At 40.2% G+C, this 18461-nt stretch overlaps 4 protein-coding genes across 16 annotated transcripts in view; 2 read left to right on the forward strand and 2 right to left on the reverse strand.

Annotated features, from left to right (window-relative positions):
- The window catches only part of KIAA0753 (KIAA0753 ortholog), a 39658-nt gene extending 32778 nt beyond the window's left edge, over positions 1-6880 (reverse strand). For 7 of the 9 annotated variants that reach the window (XR_014936418.1, XM_085521838.1, XM_085521837.1 and 4 more), the window contains exons 1-7: positions 6633-6880; positions 5799-5900; positions 4470-5079; positions 3044-3150; positions 2707-2769; positions 1791-2006; positions 716-926 (exon numbers count right to left, since the gene is read on the reverse strand). Coding sequence is in view for 8 of the 9 variants with exons in the window: in XM_085521838.1 (XP_085377964.1) it covers positions 716-926; positions 1791-2006; positions 2707-2769; positions 3044-3150; positions 4470-5079; positions 5799-5885 (1294 nt within the window). In the remaining variant the exon portion in view is untranslated. The remainder of the gene's footprint in view (positions 1-715; positions 927-1790; positions 2007-2706; positions 2770-3043; positions 3151-4469; positions 5080-5798; positions 5901-6632) is intronic. The other 2 variants (XM_085521840.1, XM_085521839.1) reach the window with 1 other exon arrangement.
- A 75-nt stretch (positions 6881-6955) lies between these two features.
- On the forward strand, positions 6956-11755 carry TXNDC17 (thioredoxin domain containing 17). Its single transcript, XM_015881133.2, has 4 exons — positions 6956-7116; positions 7898-7979; positions 8240-8315; positions 8942-11755. Exons 1-4 carry the CDS (start codon positions 6975-6977, stop codon positions 9008-9010), a joined length of 369 nt encoding a protein of 122 aa, XP_015736619.1. The 5' UTR covers positions 6956-6974; the 3' UTR covers positions 9011-11755.
- On the reverse strand, positions 9261-13237 carry MED31 (mediator complex subunit 31). The gene is made up of 4 exons (XM_015881132.3): positions 13193-13237; positions 11919-11996; positions 11213-11309; positions 9261-10523 (listed from the first exon to the last, which is right to left on the reverse strand). Exons 1-4 carry the CDS (start codon positions 13200-13202, stop codon positions 10337-10339), a joined length of 372 nt encoding a protein of 123 aa, XP_015736618.1. The 5' UTR covers positions 13203-13237; the 3' UTR covers positions 9261-10336.
- XAF1 (XIAP associated factor 1) overlaps positions 12771-18461 on the forward strand; it is a 35122-nt gene continuing 29431 nt past the window's right edge. For 2 of the 5 annotated variants that reach the window (XM_085521852.1, XM_085521847.1), the window contains exon 1: positions 12771-12953. The gene's annotated coding sequence lies outside the window, so the exon portion shown is untranslated. The remainder of the gene's footprint in view (positions 12954-18461) is intronic. The other 3 variants (XM_085521853.1, XM_085521851.1, XM_085521850.1) reach the window with 3 other exon arrangements.

Consider the following 18461-nt stretch of genomic DNA (forward strand, 5'->3'; position numbering starts at 1 on the left):
GTCCATTTCATACATAAGGTAAATGAAGAATAAAGAGAAGTAATTCCCAAAGGCTGCGTCTCAATCTAGCAGTGAATAAAAGAGACTTCAGTTTAACTATCAGTTAATGTGTCTTTAGACACTGAGACTGTGATTAGTGTGCAGAAGAAATGTGAATGGATCGTCATGACCAAAAGCCACATCTCTCAAAATCTCTTTCAAAAGTAGAGAAACTACACAAACTAAGGAAATTCTGAGCCAAAGCTTCAGTTCATCTTTTCACTCCAAACAGTTGTACAAACAACAATAACTTCGCTGGAGACGTACTAACAATGACTTTGCATTTCAAAATAATACATTCATACAGTATCTTCTATGCAAATATTTGATAAATTCTGTGTAAATCATTCAAATTAACTTGTAAATTGTCATCTAGGCATGCACTGCAGAAAAGCAATCAAAAGGCAGCCTGCTGCAAAAGAACTAAACAAAATAAAAACACGATGATTAATGATAATATAAAGAGGCACATAAACTATATAAACCTATATAAACCTATAAATCACCTAATGGTAACTGCTAGGGAAAAAAAACAACACTAAAAGTATAGCAAAGCTACATGAATCTGATGACTGCATGTGGGCTGTTATACACTTCTGCCCAGCAACATGTAACACACTGAAAAACTGAACTGCAGAGTGTAAGTTAACTAAAAATTTAGTAATAAAATACAAACCAATCAAGAGACCTCTGGCAGCTGGAGATTTTCTATGTCCACGTCCATGTTGTTCCTTTAAGAGGAGAGGCTTATTTTCTCGTTCTGGAGATATTGGCTGCTTTCTGGATGGAAATGTCACAGTGTTCACTGGAGATTTGCCATGAGATTTTGAAAGACAATTCTTCATTTTTTTGGGAGTTTGTTTCATTTCCAACAATGAAATCAGATCCTATATCAGATATTTATAATTTTAATTACTTTCTCAGTAAACAAGACATAATGAAGAAAAACAAATGCAAAAGATTCTGAGTAACTGGAACTTTTTAATGTGGCTTTGTTGGGTTTTTTGTTTGTTTGCTTGTTTTTTTGTTGTTTTGTTTTTGTTTGTTTGTTTGTTTGTTGTGACTAATCCTGACAGCTTGCTCATGAAGAAGCATCTTTATTTGATTAACTTAATCATATAAGAAGGGGTCCGATTTTTTTTTTAAGTTACAATTGACTAGCAAATTATCTACTTAAAGCACATTAAGAAATAAATTGATACATAGTCTGAGACAAAAAAAAAAGCCCAGGTGACTAAGATAAGACAGACAAACACATTGTCCATTGAGAAGTACAATGTTAATTCTACATCCTTTCCTATTCTGAGGAAACTAGAATTAGAAGTAGTTCAGAATATTAAAAACATAGCTCTTACAATTAGAACAATATTTGAAGGTAAATAAAATATCTTGCAGCCATTGGATCAGCTATTTTTATTTGAAATAATTAAATACTGATTGTAGAATAGTTCAGGTTACATAGATTATTACTTTAAAAAAACAAAATAAAACAAAACAACCCTGTAATTAGAAACTACAGCAGGAAATGTGAATCAGAACTTTTTTGTTAGATCAACAGATGTTATAAAGCATCAGCCATTACTAACATTTGAAGGGCAGAGAGCTTTAAATTGTAGCTACCATCTACACATTTCTGCACCCACTATTGTATGTGAGGCAGAAAGACGGATGTCCTGATGAGTAAAAGATGCACAGCAGAACAACAAAAAAAAAAGTTAGATATTCTGCAAAAACAAAATATTTATTCCTACCTCAACTTGCATCAAAATATCTATTATAACATCAGAAGCTGAAGAATCTAGTTCTAGTTTGGCAGAACAGAGTGACAGCTGTCGAATGAGACTGCCCAGCTCCTTGTAGTGGGTAGGAATCCATTGCCCTGTTTGGTCAGTAAACTGATTGGCAAATGCCTGCAAGGCTCGTATAGCTCCTCTGTGTGCTGCTGCCAATCTGGATACTGCTTGGGACTGGAAAAACAAAAAATATATACTTTAGTACCTACAGTTTCTGTGAATATTGATACAATTGACATTATTCACAGAATTGTTACCAACATTTCATGTATCTGGAATTTGGAATAATTTGGATGGAGATTAGGCTGCTTTTCAGGGAAAATGAAACATTCATTTAAGAAGTCTTCTAAAGGTACTGCACAACACATATCAAATACAACGTTAGCTTCAGCTCAAACAGCATGGTGTTATAACTCCTGGTGTTTCTACTTTACTGCTTTATACTTATAAAGTCATGGGGTTGATCCCAACGTACAAAAACACAACTGTAGGATATTCTCCATCCACCAGAGCCTGTTTTCTTGTTGAAAAAGAGCAAGTGATGGATGGAAAAGCACAAGAGAATAATGAGGCAATACTGGCCAAACAGTAACAATTATCACAGCATTATCTTTCTGAAAGATAACGGACTAACATGAAAATTAGTAAAAATAGCTACGACTGAGTGACATTTTTATATAAATAAAAGTCAAAAAAAAAAAAAAAAAAAGCAAGTGGAATGAAGTAGGAATGAGAAAGCACATAAAAGCAGAGGGCCACCAGTCTTTTCCACACCTGTGTACCGTAGGCAGATAAGAACTTAGAAAAAGATGGAAGGAATAAAGGCAGCATGAGACCAAGTGAGATATATTTCTATGCAATAATTTAATCTTACCTTTTTAGTATGTTTGATTTTATGAGGACTCAGTTTTTCCAAATCATCCTGAATTTCTTTTACCTGTTCATCAAGAGGGGGAGTAGGGAAAATCAATTAGAATTAGTTCCATGTTTATAAACGAACAGTAAGTTTTCACTGTAACATCTGAGTGATTTTTTCCCAAGAGTGATGCTCGCACCTCTAAAACCAGTCACAAGCAAAACTGGACACACCACTCAGACCCAAACTGGAACGTCATGGAAATTCAGACACATTCCCATTAATCTCTCTTGTTTCAGTTCACATCTGTCAAATTTATCACAGTTAACATCCCAACTTGAAATGCTAGTTGTACCTGTTGCTGGAGTACATACAGCATCTGAGCTGACCGTGCATCTTGTTTCTGCCTTTGAGTGCAAAGTTGTTGCTCTTCATCAGCATCTAAGCTTTTTTTACCTCGCTCTGAGAAGCATGAAATAATAAGTTTTATAACCGAATATATAAGATTTTATATATATTTATATATACATATATACTTTATGTACTTAATATAAGATTTAATATAAGTCTTATTTTAACATGTGAATATCTTGTTTAAGCCAAATGAACAAACGTAATTTAGCAACAAGAATCTTTCATGCAGAGCATCCTGGAGCAGTAATGAAAGCTAGTTACTTTAACTCTACATTATGTACCTGCTTAGCATGCAACTACTCTTACACAATACACCTTTTCAGATACAGTTTACAAAATAACTCATGACTCCTTAGCCTCATGACAAACCTGCAAGTAAAACACTCTCAGAAATAAATTTAAACCTCCAGGTAGTTATTATGAAGGGACCAATGCAATGTTCCAGGTCTGGCTGGAATGGCTTTACATTTTTCACTATAACATGTATAGAGCTGTTTTGGATTTCTGACTTAAAACAGTGCTGATAACACATCCACATTGTGTCTGTTGCTGTAGAGCAGGTGCACAGTTCCAAGGTTCTCTTTTTCCAACTCAGTCCCCCAAGTGAGTAGGCAGGAGGTGTGCAAGAAGTTGTAAGGGGTCACAGCTAAACCAAACCAAACAAAGGGATATTCCATGCTATATATTACCATGCTCAGCAAGAGCTTTGGGTGAAGAGAAATGTAGCCATTACCCAGAAATTCGTTGGGCATTGGACTACCTGTGGGAGACAGCACAACTGCCATTGCATCATCTGTTCTGTTTTTCTATCTTCCCTTCATTTACTAAGCTACCTAATTCCCAACTCATACGTTTTCTTGCTTTTGATCTTCCTGTTCTCTCCTCAGTTCTGCTAGAGGAGGCGATAAGCATAAGCAGCTCTGTGGTGTTTTGGTATTTAGACCACCACAGTGTCAGAAAGGACATTAATCATTACACTGCACACCTATATATCAGATGAGTCAGATATGCAAAATGACATGAACTGTTGACTCATTACAATTAAGAATGAGGTAAATCATGGTACTGCATTTTGCAGTCAGAAGCTCCAGTTAACACAGCAATATTAGGCTATTAAATAGCCTGCCACTGATCTACTGTCATTGCAGGCTGAACTGAAACTCCCTACAAATACTCAAAGATATCAAACCTTGTTATTACCCATCCTGGCTAACTATCCCACTTGTTTTTCTATTCTCAAAAATCCAGATTTTAATCCAGGTAAAAAACAAACAAATAAACAAGTAGAAATCAACAAACAAGAAACAAGAAAGAACAAATCAACAAACTCTCATGCATTTACATATAATAATTGCTCAGTCTTACACCTTTTTTAGTTAGGTCTTCAATTTTCTGGATGCAACTTCGTAGTTCTTTTTGCAGCCGTTGAATTTCAAGAATGTTATTATTGTCCTTTATTTTAACGTTTGTCTTGGGGTCTGACCTTGCATTATGGGTGAGTGAAGAGCCCAAAACAGCTGGTATTAACATTTTCTCATTTGGTGAGTAGAGATACACTTTTGTTCCAGACATGGCAGTCTTCATTTTGGAAGGCTGGACAAGTTTCTGGTGATGTTTCAGCTGAGTTTGAGACTCGAGCTCACTTTTCTCTCCTAGACTTTCAGACACTTTGCTCTTCTGCTCTTGCGACCTCTGGGCCAACAACGATTTATTGACAGCACCTCCAAACACTTGTTTCACTTGCTCTTCAAGATGCCTTCGTTTTATGTCCCTTTTGGCTAGATGAATGGCCAATTTTAGTCTCTCTTCAGATATCACTGAAAACATGCCAGAGCTTCTTATGCTGGGGTCATCGCTTCCAGCTAGATTTCTCTGATCGTTAAATGACTGCAGTTTTTCTATTATAATTGGATGGGGGTTAGAGAATCTGAGTGATAAGTTTTCCGGAAATGCTGGAACATTCTTATTAAACTGGAGCTGTTTCAAAGTATAAACAGAAATCGATGTTACACAACACTTTACATAGATGAGGCACCTCTAGTACACGACAGTAAGGAAAACAAAGCCTCTTTCATATTACAGTGCATTCCGTCACAGTGGTACTTTTCCAGCACGTGCAAGGATTCCCTCCACTCAGATAAATGCCACTATTCAAAATGACCTTGAATTAAGCATGTAGATATTCTTGTAAATAACAACGCATACTTATTTTCACCTTTAGGTAGGCACCCACAATGAAAAATCTGCTCCAAAATGAGCAGGTAACAGTCAATGCCATTACAAAGATTTTAAAAAAATTCTGGCAACAAAATTAGTAAGTTGTAATGTAAGAAGGTATTATTTATATCATACCAAAAGCAGAGTTACAAAGGTAACTGATGGACAAATGACAATGAACGCACAATGAAGGAGAAATGGAAAGCTAAAATGCAGTAACAGAATAAAGTTTCTAGATTCAGTGACTATGTGGTAAAGTAGGAGGCTAAGACAAGCAAATGGTATTTGCAGGTGTAGTTTCAGTTCCACGCCAGGAAAAAAAAAAAAAGGGTTAAGATTATAAGTGACAGTGTTATGAAAGCAAGTATGAAGATCTGACATTCACGAGTGGCCTGTTCCAGGAAATGCATCTCACTCATCTTTTTGTAGTAATCACAAATGAAAATTCCTTCAGCACTGCTGAAAAAGTCAAACAGTACCTGTGTTTGTAAAGGTTTTGCTTCACTCCTGTACAGCTGGGTAGTGGGTGCGAGTGGAGCATCAGACAAAGGCTTGCTTGGTCCCATCACATTAACCTGATGCTGAAAAATGAGTTATTTGTCTTTTGCTTACAATTACAGTTAGTTATGGATACAAGAAGAATCATATGCTATTTCTGTCTCTGAAAAGGAATCCCAGGTCTTATGTGAATAACAAACAGATTGAGAACCAATCTGAGGAAGCACACAAAACCAGGAAATAGATCAAGTGCCTTTACACAGGCAGTGTACAAAATGGAAAGTACATTTCTGTTACTTAATGCAACATTTACCATTTATATCTTTCTTTTACACACACCCACAAACACTGAGGAGCACCGCCACAAGCCATGGTATGGCTCATCAAGGAACAACTGGATGTTGTGTTGAGGGACATGGTTTAGAGGGAGCTATTGGTAATAGGTGAACGGTTGGACTGGATGGTGTTTTAGGTCTTTTCCAACCTTGATGATTCTATGATTCTATGATCAGAACACTGCAGGATTTCCATAGTAGTTATCTACCTACAAGAACAGCATACTGCGAAAGTATGAGAACAGAGTAGGGCAGCACTCAGGGCAGCAGGCTCGTGCCCTATTACAAAAGGAACGTAGATCAAAGGGCGCTATTCAAAGCGAATTATCTGAAATATAAGCTATGTGTCGAGATCATCAGAAAATTATATCCCCTGCGTTTGACCTCGGGAATTAAAAACCGAAACTGCCGCTTCTGTAGCAGCCGAGTCGAGACTTTGCCGTTGTTCGTCAGCTCGGCCCGTACCGCCCCAGAACTCACCGATCCGCGCCCGCCGGAGGTTTCAGTCACGACGCGCCGCCATAGGCCGGACAGGCAGCGGGAAGCCGCGAGCTGCACCCAGCGACCCGAACCGTGCCGGGGACGGCCCACGGAGGCCCGCTCCTGGCGCCGCGCCTCAGGCACCAGCGGGAAGGCACCGCCACCCCTCGCGCCCCGCAGGAGTCCCGGCCCGGCCCGCTGAGGTCAGCGGTTCAAACCCGCTGTCGGCGACCGCCGCCGCTGAGGCCGTCGGGAAGCAGCGCGGCCCCGCAGTACGGTAACCGGGACGCGCTGGGCGGGGCTGCGCCTTCCCGCCCTCGGTTGCCACCTCCCGCGGCCGCCATGGGTTGGGAGGAGAAGCAGGTCCGTGGGTACAGCGAGTTCGTACAGACGGCGCAGCGCTACCACGGCCGGCCTATTTTCGCGCTCTTCTGCGGCGACAAGGATGCCCAGGGCCAGAGCTGGTGCCCGGACTGCGTGACGGGTGAGGTCCGGGGCGGGAGATGGCTCCCCAGGGAACTCCGGCCTCGGCCCGTGCGGGCGCGCAGCGCTCCGCAGCCGCTCTCATTGGTGTGAGGCCGGCGGAGCTGCGCCGGGAGTCCTGCGCCGGGTGTGTCTTCCTGGGGGTCGCGCGGTGGGAACTCCAAGCGGTCGCGGCGCGGTGCAGAGGTGCACACAGACCGCCACTGCCGTGTCCCACTGCAGTTATCCCCGGCGTTAATCGGGCCGCCATTGCGGGCCGCTGACTGGGAGCTGCCACAGCAGTGCCGAGCCGCCCACGCGTGGAACGTTACGCTGCTCGGCAGAGGCTGGTACAGAGGGTGGTTGTTCTGTCTCGGCAAACAATTCGATGTAAATCTTATATGAATCCACTAATGCTTTCCCTAACAAAAGGCAGAAGTAACTTACCAGTGTCTGGGAGCACAATACGAAGGTGTTATGAATGCATTACACTGAACTCTCTGGATTATACTTGCTGGATTACACAGGGCAGCAGCTTGCTGCTGTTCTGCTCGGCCTCCTCCAGACAGCAGCCCGCGTGTTCTTATGACTTGTCAGAGCAGCGGTCGGTCTTCGTGCAAAGGCTGGTCCCTTTAACACTGAGTATATACATCCTGCAGTGCTTATGGATGACCACATGAAACAGTACAGCTGTCTGCCCGAAGCAGACAAAGCATTCATTAGTAGCACTGCTAGTCAGACTGAATGCTCATGATATTGTAGCATGGTGTATTAACTATTAACACTGAGAAATTACTCTCTAGCTGAACCAGTTGTGAGGAAGGAGCTTCATAACATGCCTGATGAATCAGTGTTCATCTACTGTCTTGTTGGAGACAGAGCCTAGTAAGTAACCGTTTTAATGCAAACAACTGACATTACTTCACTTTTCCTGGCCTGCAGGCTAACTAACCTGTTGGTACTAGTGACTGAGTTAGTTCTGTCTGTACAGGTCTACAGTTCCCTTAAGTGGATTATTTGCATGCTTGTTCTAACAAGGAGGTTGGGGAGGTGGGAGGCAGAATCATCCCTTTGAAAGAATTTTAAGAGTCAAACTTCAAACTGTATTTTTACAAGTTCTGTTTAACTACACTCTTTGCTAACAGCTGGAAAGATCCTAACAATGAATTCAGGAAGAATCTGAAACTAACAGGAGTGCCTACACTACTTAAATACGGAACAGTAAGTCATTCAACATATGCTGTGGCTCTACATGCATTCAAGCGGGAAACTGACAGGAACTTATGACAGTCACTGTGTTTGCTGTCCACATTTTCTTATACCTTCTCTTGTTTCAGAACAGACAGTGTGGGACGCCTTTCAGCATTGATGAAAATCCATGCACTTTTTCTAGCTCAAATTTGTTTTCTCTCAGAGAACTACCTCTCGCAGAATGCTCTCTGTAATGAACTTATCAAATGAAATATATACACTTAACGCATCTTGTTTGAGGGGCAGGATAGATACTTAGCAAAATGTTGTCAGTTTCCTGACTTGCAGCCAAATGCTGAATTATAGAAGTGGAGCAGGATTGTAGGTAGTGTACTCTCTTCTTGAAAACATTAACATACCACACCAAGCTTTAACTTTGATCCATTATTTAAATCATTGGTTACTTTTGTAGGAATGCTTCAAAGAACAGACAATACACAGGCATTTTTTCATCTATCCTTACACTGCTGTCTCCACTCCGCATACCAGCTCCCACTTGCCATCTAGCAAGAACAGCTGCCGTAGCATGGCTAATATTATTAGGTATGAATAGCTCTAGATATTTTAATTTCTCCTAAAAACATCTTTTCTTTCAGCCTCAGAAGTTGGTTGAAGAGGAATGTTTTAAAGCAGATCTTGTGCGTATGTTGTTTACTGAAGACTAAATCCTCCAGTAGTCAATCATTTATGAAGATGTTTATCTTGTGTTGTCCTGTCGTGGGATCCTCACTCCCCCCCCCCCCCCCCCCCGAAACTATCATGTTTAATTACTTTTGACTAATCAAGATAAATGTCATTAAATTCTAGGTTCTAACCTACTAAACTCTTGCAACAAAAAAAAACCGTTTTCTTTTCTTCTTTGTTGAAATAAATTTGAGTCTGTCAAGTCTTTACAAAGAAGCCAAGCTCAAGATATAAACCAAGGCAGCAGTCTGAATTTACTGAACAGTAATACTTAATGACTAAGTTTAACCTTTAATAGCGGAGGAGGGGGAGGTACAGAGAGGAGCAGGTAGAAGACCAGAAAAAAATACTTTTTCTTCCTGAAGCTAATTTTATGCAGCTGCTGAAGCTTTTAAGCTAAATTTTCAACACCAACAATGTTTAGCAGCTTATCTCTTTAGCAGCAGGTATGGTGAGCTGAGGGCTAGCAGTTTCCATGTCACTGACTGCACTGCTGCACCTACTCCTACAGGAATATGAAACAGGTGAATACAGCATGAGCACAATCTAAAATATGAAAATGAAATCCCTCACAGCTACCATGATCTTCATCCTTACAGAAAAAAACAACAGCTACACAAGAACACATAATGCTTCTCCAGTTTTGCAAGCATTTACACCACCTTTGTACCAGAACCCAGGAAACAAACATGGCACTGCTCTATCTGTGCTATAAAAGTTTGTCATTACTTATTTCTGCTCCACTCTGCAAGTCCTTATCTCTTCACACTGCATTTTTTGTCTCTCAAATAACATTATCAAGAGAAGTCTAAATTACCTCTGCCCACCGACCCCCCATCAAAAAACCCCAGCTAAACAGAATGGACAAGTAATAGCTCATCTCTGTTTCCAGGGAAAAAATTACATATTAATTTTGTGCAACAACCATAATCACTTTGCTCTTAAAAAGCAGTACGTCTTAGTCACATTTGGAGACATGTTCTCTCTCGCTGGAGAGTCTTCTGAATGACACTTTTTGTTGATGCAGCAATGTCAGTGCCCTCAAAAAGGAGGTTTGGTTTTCAAAAGGAACCAATACCAGAAATAATACTTTTAACAAGATTGCCCATCCCACATAAGAAACTGCAGAAGTAGGTGTTTCAGGCTTCTCTTGTAAAAATGTTACAAGTTGCTACAAGACAAAGTCACCAGACAAATCAAAACTTCAAAGCATACACGTGGCAAAACCTACAAAAGACTTTGTTCCTTTCTTGTAAATACTTGAATTAATGCAAAGTACATTTTATCATCACTCTTCCAAGTGCTTTTCATTTCACAGAGGTGTTCTGTTGCTGCTCTGCTAGTGCTTGCTGGAGGCGCATTCTCTTCCGTGAATAGTGCTGCCAGTGAAGGATCTGCTGCTCATCAATAAACTTGGCACACTGAGCATTTACCAGTTCTTTGCGAAAGTGCTCATACTGGAGCAGCTCTAACATATGCAAACACTGAGGATACCTGGATTTAAAAAAAACACAATTTACAAGGTGCACTAGAACTGGAGTCTCCAGTATCTCTCCATTATTTTAGTCATTTAGTGCCTTACTCAAGTACCTGAAACAGTGAGCGCTGTACTTTTTCCATACACTGTAACTTAATACCTTCAGTAACTACAAGGCTAGAAAACAGGGAATCCAATAACAATATAAATACATACACGGAGCTGATTAAAATAACTTTTATAAATACTAGATTTCATTAAAACAAAAACTAATTAATTAAATAGCTCTTTCCAGAGCTCATTTGAAGTAAACAAAAAAAATTTCAATAACTGAGTTTAAACATTAATTAAAAAAATGAAAAAAAACGATTCTTTGTGTAGCTATCAACAGGGCAAAAATCACTCTCAGAATGTTCTTAGTGGGCTGAAGTAGTTTTGTCCCGTGATGTTCAGTAATCTTGCTTTATGCAGATAGAAGGTGCAGATAAAGGTTGCAAATGGAAAATTCCATGCATATGTCAAGAATGAAACGTTCTTTAATTGTGCCTATCCCAGACTACAGGAAACAGGAAAATTTATACTGCATATAAACACAGTGCAGGTTTTGGCTGCAGGGAGAAATCAAATATGCACATGCTACTTTACAGTGCATAAGAGAAGGTAAAAATCATTAAAATGCAGAAACCTGAGGGCTTTTAATACTTACTTCAAGTATTTTGCATATTCAGGTTCTTTCCAATACAGTAAATATTTAAGATAGTTTACAAAAGCTTTGTCTTTGAAGTATCCTCTTTGTGCAAGAACTGAAATAAGAGACAAGGAATTTTTTACAACTCAATAAAAAAAAACACAAAGGGAAAAATATATCTTAAGTCAACACTCTAATACAAGTTAAGCATAGTGAGTTAGCATATAACTTTTATACAGCAACAAGGATGCGATGTCTTCAAAAATAGGAACTTCTGACATCAAAACTGTCAGGGAAAACCAAAGAAATTAAGAATTCCACCTGAAACTATTATAAGCATTAGTGAAATGTTGGTTTCAGATATGAGTACTTCTAAGATTGAAATGTAATTATTATTATTTATTTTCTACTACAGATGTGCACTTATTCTCCACCAGACAGTTGTGTTTTATTTCAAGAAATAATCATTTCACATTTTAAAGGTGTCATCTCCTCCCTCTTCTACCTCACCTTTGAAATTCGGACAAATTAAATTATCCTCAGACTACATTTTTCCTTAAAGATCTCTTCCCTTTTCTTTGTTTACCCTTCGCCTCTGCCCAGCTGCGCACGCGCACACACACACACACACACACACACACACACACATTGTTTACCATTACACGTAATCATTAAACTGTTAAATAACATTAACTTCTCAGGATCCCTGACATTAAGTACTCACAGTTGAGGTAATTGGGATTTGCTAGGCACTGAACAAACTCCAACTCCAACTGGAACCTAAGTCGATTTCCTGTATCATCTGAATACAAGAGAAAAAAAAAAACAGTAAAAACTGGACCTACATGGCAGATTTAAAAGTAAGTTTCTCAACTTGAGCCACAAAAATAGAAACGTTTAGAGAGGAGATAAAGCACCAAGAGCCCACAAGTATGGGCTCATCTAGCAGTCTTTTCTATTACATGAATAAGTGTTGGGCCCATGTTAATACATGTACTATTGTTTGTTTGTTTTTTTAACAACTAAAAACGATGCAAATAATGGAGAAATGCTCTCTGACACTTTATGTAGAATATATGAAAAGGGAAGGGAAAGGGGCCTGCTTTTAGTGCAAGGAAAATATAAGAAGGCAAGAAAAGAACACTACCAGCAGCTCACTGAAAGCCTCCTTGCACATAATTTAAGAAATGCTTACCGTGAGGCTGCTTTTTGTTTTGTTTGTTTTGTACAGAGATGTCTCAGTTTAGTGAGAATCCTGCAGTGTTCTCACACTATTGGTGTACAGTAGGCACTGATGACAGACCCAGGGGTCAGCACAAGATTCTGCTGTCCTATGACAAAAGGGTGAGGGAGCTGGGCTTGCTCAGCCTGGAGAAGGCTCAGGGAGATCTCACTCTGGTCTTTTAGCGTGGAAAGGGAGCTTATAGAAAAATATGTTGACTTTCCACTCTGACTGAAAACAACAGAACAAGAAGGAACAGCTTTAAACTCAAACAATAGGAAACTCAGGTTAGATGTTAGGAAGAAATTCTTCTCCGAGGGGCGGTGAGGCCCCGGCACGGGCCGCCCCTCTCTGTGGGGGCCCCATCCCTGGAGCTGCACAAGGGAAGGCTGGAAGGGGCACCGCGCAGGCCGCTCTGGCGGGAGGTCCGATCTGTAAATAAAGTCCCCTCCATCCAAACACTCGGGGTCTATAAAAGATTCAGCTCCTCGACCACAGATGCAACGTGGGATGTCCGCTGCCATGGCGTCCGGGCAGGTAAGAGCCGCGGTGTCTCCATGAACGTCGCGAAGGGCCCCAACGGGGCCAACGGCCTGAGAAGGGCCAAGCCGGGAGGGCAGCGCAGCAGGACCGCCCCGGGCCCCTCCCGAGGAAAACGATTCGGAGCCTGTCCGGCCCATCGCTCCCGAACCGCCCGAACTCTGCACGGCAGGACCACCGACGCTCTCCGTGGCCCGGAGTCGCTCGCCCTGCCCGAACCGCACCGCGCCGCTCACCTGCGTCCATGGCGGCGTGCTGGGCTCCGCTCCCCGCCCGGCCTCAAAATGGCGGCGGGAGCGCCCGCTGTCGGCAGGCGGGAGTTAGGCGGGAGGCGCAACGAGGCAAGATGGGAAGGTCTGTGGTGGTGAGGAGCTGCGTTAATGATGCGAGTTGTGTAGAAAATGACCTTTTGAAATAAACTAAAGTTGGAGCAACTTTTTTTCCCCTTGTCTTGAAAGAGAGCTGTTACCAGACAGGCAGTACGATTGGAAGGTACCTGTAGGAGCAATGTTCTGGGATGGATTTTTTCCTAGGCATGTGTGTGCTTTTCTTTCTTCCCTTTCCCCTTTTCCTTTTTTCCTTTTCCCTTTCCCTTTTTCCCTTTTCCCTTTCCCTTTTTCCCTTTTCCCTTTCCCTTTTTCCCTTTTCCCTTTCCCTTTTTCCCTTTTCCCCTTTCCCGTTCCCTTTCCCCTTTCCCCCTGGCAGCCCATGCTGAGCTGATCTCACACAACCTCTGCAGTTTATTTATTAAGAAGTTATGTCGTAGTGAAACCAGTTAAACAGATGCGCCAGGGGTGCAGAACAGCACTATGCTATTGCACCTGGAGAAGAGTTCAGCACTTAGGTTGCAGATTTATTCCTAATGCTGCATTCATGTCTGGGGTCACACACTGGATGTTCATATCTTGGTTAAAACAAAGACTGGTGGGGTTTAGCACTGTCAAGCTACCTGAGTTCCATTGCTGCTATGATTGCATTATTAGGCACTTGTGTAACAGTTTGCACTATACAGGCTCAACACGAATCCTAATTCTTTTTTAAAATTTGTGATTTGTTAAACTATTTTCAGTGTCTCAGCATTTTCCTGTAGTGCTATCTCTTTCTATGTAGTGTAACTGTTCCCCTCCAGCCCCAATAGAAATTAGGCTATAAGACCACCTAAAAAAAGACTTCTGCATTGCTTTCCTTAATAAAATAATTTTGTGTTTTGTTTCTTTTTTCCCCAAGGTTTTAGTGGTTGTGGAGTACTACCATTACTATAACAGAATTAGCAGGTCACTCCCCAGTAAATACAGACTTTTGTCTAAAAGCAGAGATCAAACATATCCCACGCATTGGCAGTGCTATTCTGGAACACGATGTATCTCCCAAGACTGACTTCAGAGGAGAGAATCCTAAGAAAGGCTTGGTCACATGAATTAAATTACTACATAGGTTTGCCAGAGTAAAGTGCAAGAACGCAATTCTTGGCCATCAAAACTAGGAACAAAATTGAAAGTTGGAGTCATATTACAAAGACTAAGAACATTCTCTAGGAAAAGCTGGATTTATTTATGCTTTTAAATATTAGCTTAGTCAGACTTTCAGGGAAGAGGTATTAAGCTGTGTGTTTGAGCCAAGAATTTTCCTTTTTATCATCATCAAATCATAACATCACTGCCTCAGTTTCACTTTTTATAGGAGCTGAACTGCTAACCCTATTCTCTGTTTGAGCACTGGTGCTGAACCCTTGTTTTCCTAATGCATTTTGAGAGCATGCTCATAGTAGATCTAGATATAAAACAGCCACTAGCTAACAAACAGATCAGATAAGGTTTTCTACCCAAAGCAAATAAAGCTATTCAGAGTTTAAAATTACACTCCAAAAAGGGACACTTTGCTGCAGTAGTAATTCTAGACAATAAAATCAATGTGAGATGTCCCTATAAATTATATATTTAGGAATGATATATTTATACACAGAAAGTATAGTCTTGTATGATCTTCAGCAAAGCTTTACAAATGAGAACAGTAATCTTGTTGAACAGCGTCATGCCCAACGCTTGGATTCTCAGACATCTGCTTTTTCTGTAGAATGCAGACTTATGTTGGCATGGATAATGACATCTTAAAAGATCTTACTCATAGAATGTAATACAGAATTTTGCAGACTGGTGAGTAGTCTGCTTCAAATAGAGTTAAATAACAGAGAACAGAGCATGCATTATGTTAGCATTATGTTATATTTATAACCAGCCAGTACGAACTCTGCAATTTTTTTACTCCAATGTTATAATTGCAATTGAATAGAAGCAAGATCATAGTTATCACTGACTGAAACAATTGTTAGAGCATATTTAGTTAAAGGCTTAACTATTCATGAAGCTTTTTGGGCTTTTTTTTGAGGTCAAGTAACAGGCTGGTAATGTACATTTCAGATGTGAACCTATGACTGTCACAGTAGAACAATCTTAATTTGAAGACTATTAAACTCCATTGAGCAAAGAAGTAAGTTTGGCAAAAGGGTGCAAAAAGACTCAGAAGTCTGTGGTTTACAGACATGGCAGCATGTACTCATGTAACTATGGTACTCCTCCACATATAGAAGGCCAATGTGAAGCCAAGAATTCCAAACTAAAAGGCAAATGTTCAGAAAACGTTTTTTTTCTTTAATATATTGGTTAGAAATATCAGTCTTCTTAGGACATGCAGAATGCAGATAACTTTGAGGTCAGCCTTTTGTAAGGAGCAATATGCTTTGAACTTCAGAACAATAATGCAGTGAACACCTTCATAAGGTACTTCTTGTCATTTTGAAGCAAATTTTAAGGTGCTTTAAGGAAATAATTCTGTAGTGAACCAAGAAATGTGGGACCCTATTTAAAATATCATAGTATCATAGTCTGGTGCGGGTTGGAAGGGACCTTAGAGATCATCGAGTCCAACCCCCGGGATTCGAGCCTCCTGTGTAGCAGAGCGGCACTTCTACCACTTGCACCACAGCGGGGATTCGAACCCAGGCCTCGGTGTTGCAAGCAGCATTCCTATCACTGCGCCACTGGGGCACACTAGATAGATAGATAGATAGATAGATAGATAGATAGATAGATAGATAGATAGATAGATAGATAGATAGATAGAGAGAAGCATCCTGGCTCCACAACTGACAAGAATGGCTGAAAATGTGACCTCCTCCTCCATAACAGCCTGAAGGTTCAAGAGCTGGATGGGGAAACCATCACCCCCACCTGCAGAAGTACTGGCTAACTAAATTTTGGATGTCTAGTTTAGGTTGTTTGGATTTGGTTATACCAGAACAGCAGATTTCTCTAGGTTTTGTAACTGATAAATGCATTTGAATCCCCCTCATCCCAATTTCCAGACATGAACAACAGAAGTAAGTAGTAGACTATTGCGCAGAACTTCCCTAACAGCTCAGAGACCGCCTAGACAAGGTGGTCAAAATCTCAGGGATTTCCTGAAACTTTGAGAGGAGTGGAAGAGCACTGGAATAATTGTCTAAAAAAATAAAGGTAGAAGATCGAGCACATTCAAGTTGTTCATCCCCAAAATGCTGAATGGGCCAAACTGCTGTAACATGTGCTAGAAACCTAGATCCAAAAGAGCTTTAGATTTAAGGATGTTTAGGACAAGTGCTAAACCACATGCAGTACTGAGATGAATTGTTATTAGGAGGAGCATTTCCAGTGTGCAATACTGCTAGCCACCAGGTCTATAATGCTGGTGGACATAAGTGTTAATATTTAGATAAAAATGAGTCATGCAATTGAAATCACTGGGGCTAATTTAAAAAAATAAATTTAAAAAATATATATTTGTTGTTTGGATTTATTTTTTTTTTCCATTATTATTTCACTTGCCTGATTTGAGAGAAGCAGAAGAATAAGATTCTTCTGATCTTGTCCAGGAATACAGAGCTGCACTTGAAATAGTATTGCACTTTTATAGCTGAAGAAAAGAGTACTAGAAACACAAGGTCTCTCGGAATGAAAATGTTGTCATTCATGGAATTCCTTCCTGCTGGCAAGTAAAACTTAACTTAAAATATCTCATACAAACTCACCCACAAGCTCATCCACCCATGATGAAAATAACTTTAATTCTTGGTCACTGCAGAGGTGGTGTACAAACAGTTACAATTTCATAGATGCCTACCTAAATATTTGGCAAGAGCATAAGATCCTTTAGTTGCTTGCTAGCCAACCTGTCAATACTTATAGTTAAGATTGTACAGCACTCAGGCAAACAAAAGTGCTGAATTCTTTAGGGAGCAAATTTAAATATAACAAATATAGACAAGTCCCATAATCTCTGAATGTCAGGCCTACAGTAGAATGGATTATGTCCTTGTTTACTTAAATACTGTGAAGTAACCTGGAGCTTATGAATAATTACACAGCAGGATAAAACACACCTGGATTTCTTACTTGTGTTATGTTCGATTTTATTTCTTGCTGTATTGCAAAGTTAAAATCTTTTTCTTTCTCGTGAGCATATTGAGATCAATATAATACTTCACGTTTCCTTAACTGGCTTTGGGTCTCTCACCAGCTTAACTCTACAATTTCTTTGTAAATTCAAGAGAAAACATAAAAATCTAGTGCAAGGTTATCCCGATTAGTCTTTCTCTTGAATTACAGAAGTAATTATAAAAACAAAGGGAAATAGTACATAATGAATATGTTTTCATCTGGGATTCAGACTCACCACTGTCAATTCATGTACTTCTATTTATTGTTTTGATTTGATGGATAGATCACTTGCTTGATAAGAAATTGGTTGGATTGTTGGACTCAGGGAATTATGGCCAATGGCTCAGTGTCCAAGTGGAGATCCTCAGGGATCAGTATTGGGACCTGTTTAACACTGGAGACATGGACAGTGGGATTGAGTGCAGCCTCAGCAAGTCTGCAGATGACATCAAGCTTAGTAGTTCAGTTGATGCGCTAGATGATCTTAAAGGTTCCATCCAACCCAAACCATTCTTGGACTCTATGATTTATTCCTCCAAATACTTGTATGGCCTTTTTTCTGATCCTTTGATTCCCACTCTTAGAGGTGATAAAACTAGAGGGGAAAAATCCCACCCTTGTAATTTGAATTCCTTAAAGCTTCTCAGGAGGCCGAGAATCCTGACCTCCCTAACTATATTCTACTGTGCAGATACCAACCTGCTGGTGGATCAATTACAATACAGTGCAGTAGAAGAACTCCATGGTTAGGATAGCAGCTGCAGTGATATGTATAAATTAGTAAAGGCTGGAGAGGTGTTTCATGAAGGACATGTGCATCTAGTTAATGCCTAGAATGATGACCGTCATCAGCTCCTATCAGCTCAAAATGAAACAATACAAAACAAAAAAAAAAAAAACCAACAATTCCTAATAGCTGGGCCCTGATCACCTGCAGAAAGTCATTTATTTGAATGTTTGGGTAAATCTCCCATTATGAATTCCCAGTTTTTAACTGGTACATTTCCTGTACATTAGGGTGATATATTATGAT

The sequence above is a fragment of the Coturnix japonica genome, chromosome 22, assembly GCF_054131305.1.
Source record: "Coturnix japonica strain WE chromosome 22, WE-NBRP24, whole genome shotgun sequence".
NCBI classification, from domain to species: Eukaryota; Metazoa; Chordata; class Aves; order Galliformes; family Phasianidae; genus Coturnix; species Coturnix japonica.

Bases quoted from the DNA above. Each gene is read 5' to 3' on its own strand.
- TXNDC17 (XM_015881133.2), top strand. From the start codon at position 6,975: ATGGGTTGGGAGGAGAAGCAGGTCCGTGGGTACAGCGAGTTCGTACAG. The intron at 7,117-7,897 runs GTGAGGTCCGGG...ATTACTCTCTAG, and splicing joins GTGCCCGGACTGCGTGACGG to CTGAACCAGTTGTGAGGAAG. The intron at 7,980-8,239 runs GTAAGTAACCGT...CTTTGCTAACAG, and splicing joins CTTGTTGGAGACAGAGCCTA to CTGGAAAGATCCTAACAATG.
- MED31 (XM_015881132.3), bottom strand. The intron at 11,310-11,918 runs GTGAGTACTTAA...CTCTTATTTCAG, and splicing joins AAATCCCAATTACCTCAACT to TTCTTGCACAAAGAGGATAC. The intron at 10,524-11,212 runs GTAAGTATTAAA...TTTTAAATCCAG, and splicing joins GAATATGCAAAATACTTGAA to GTATCCTCAGTGTTTGCATA.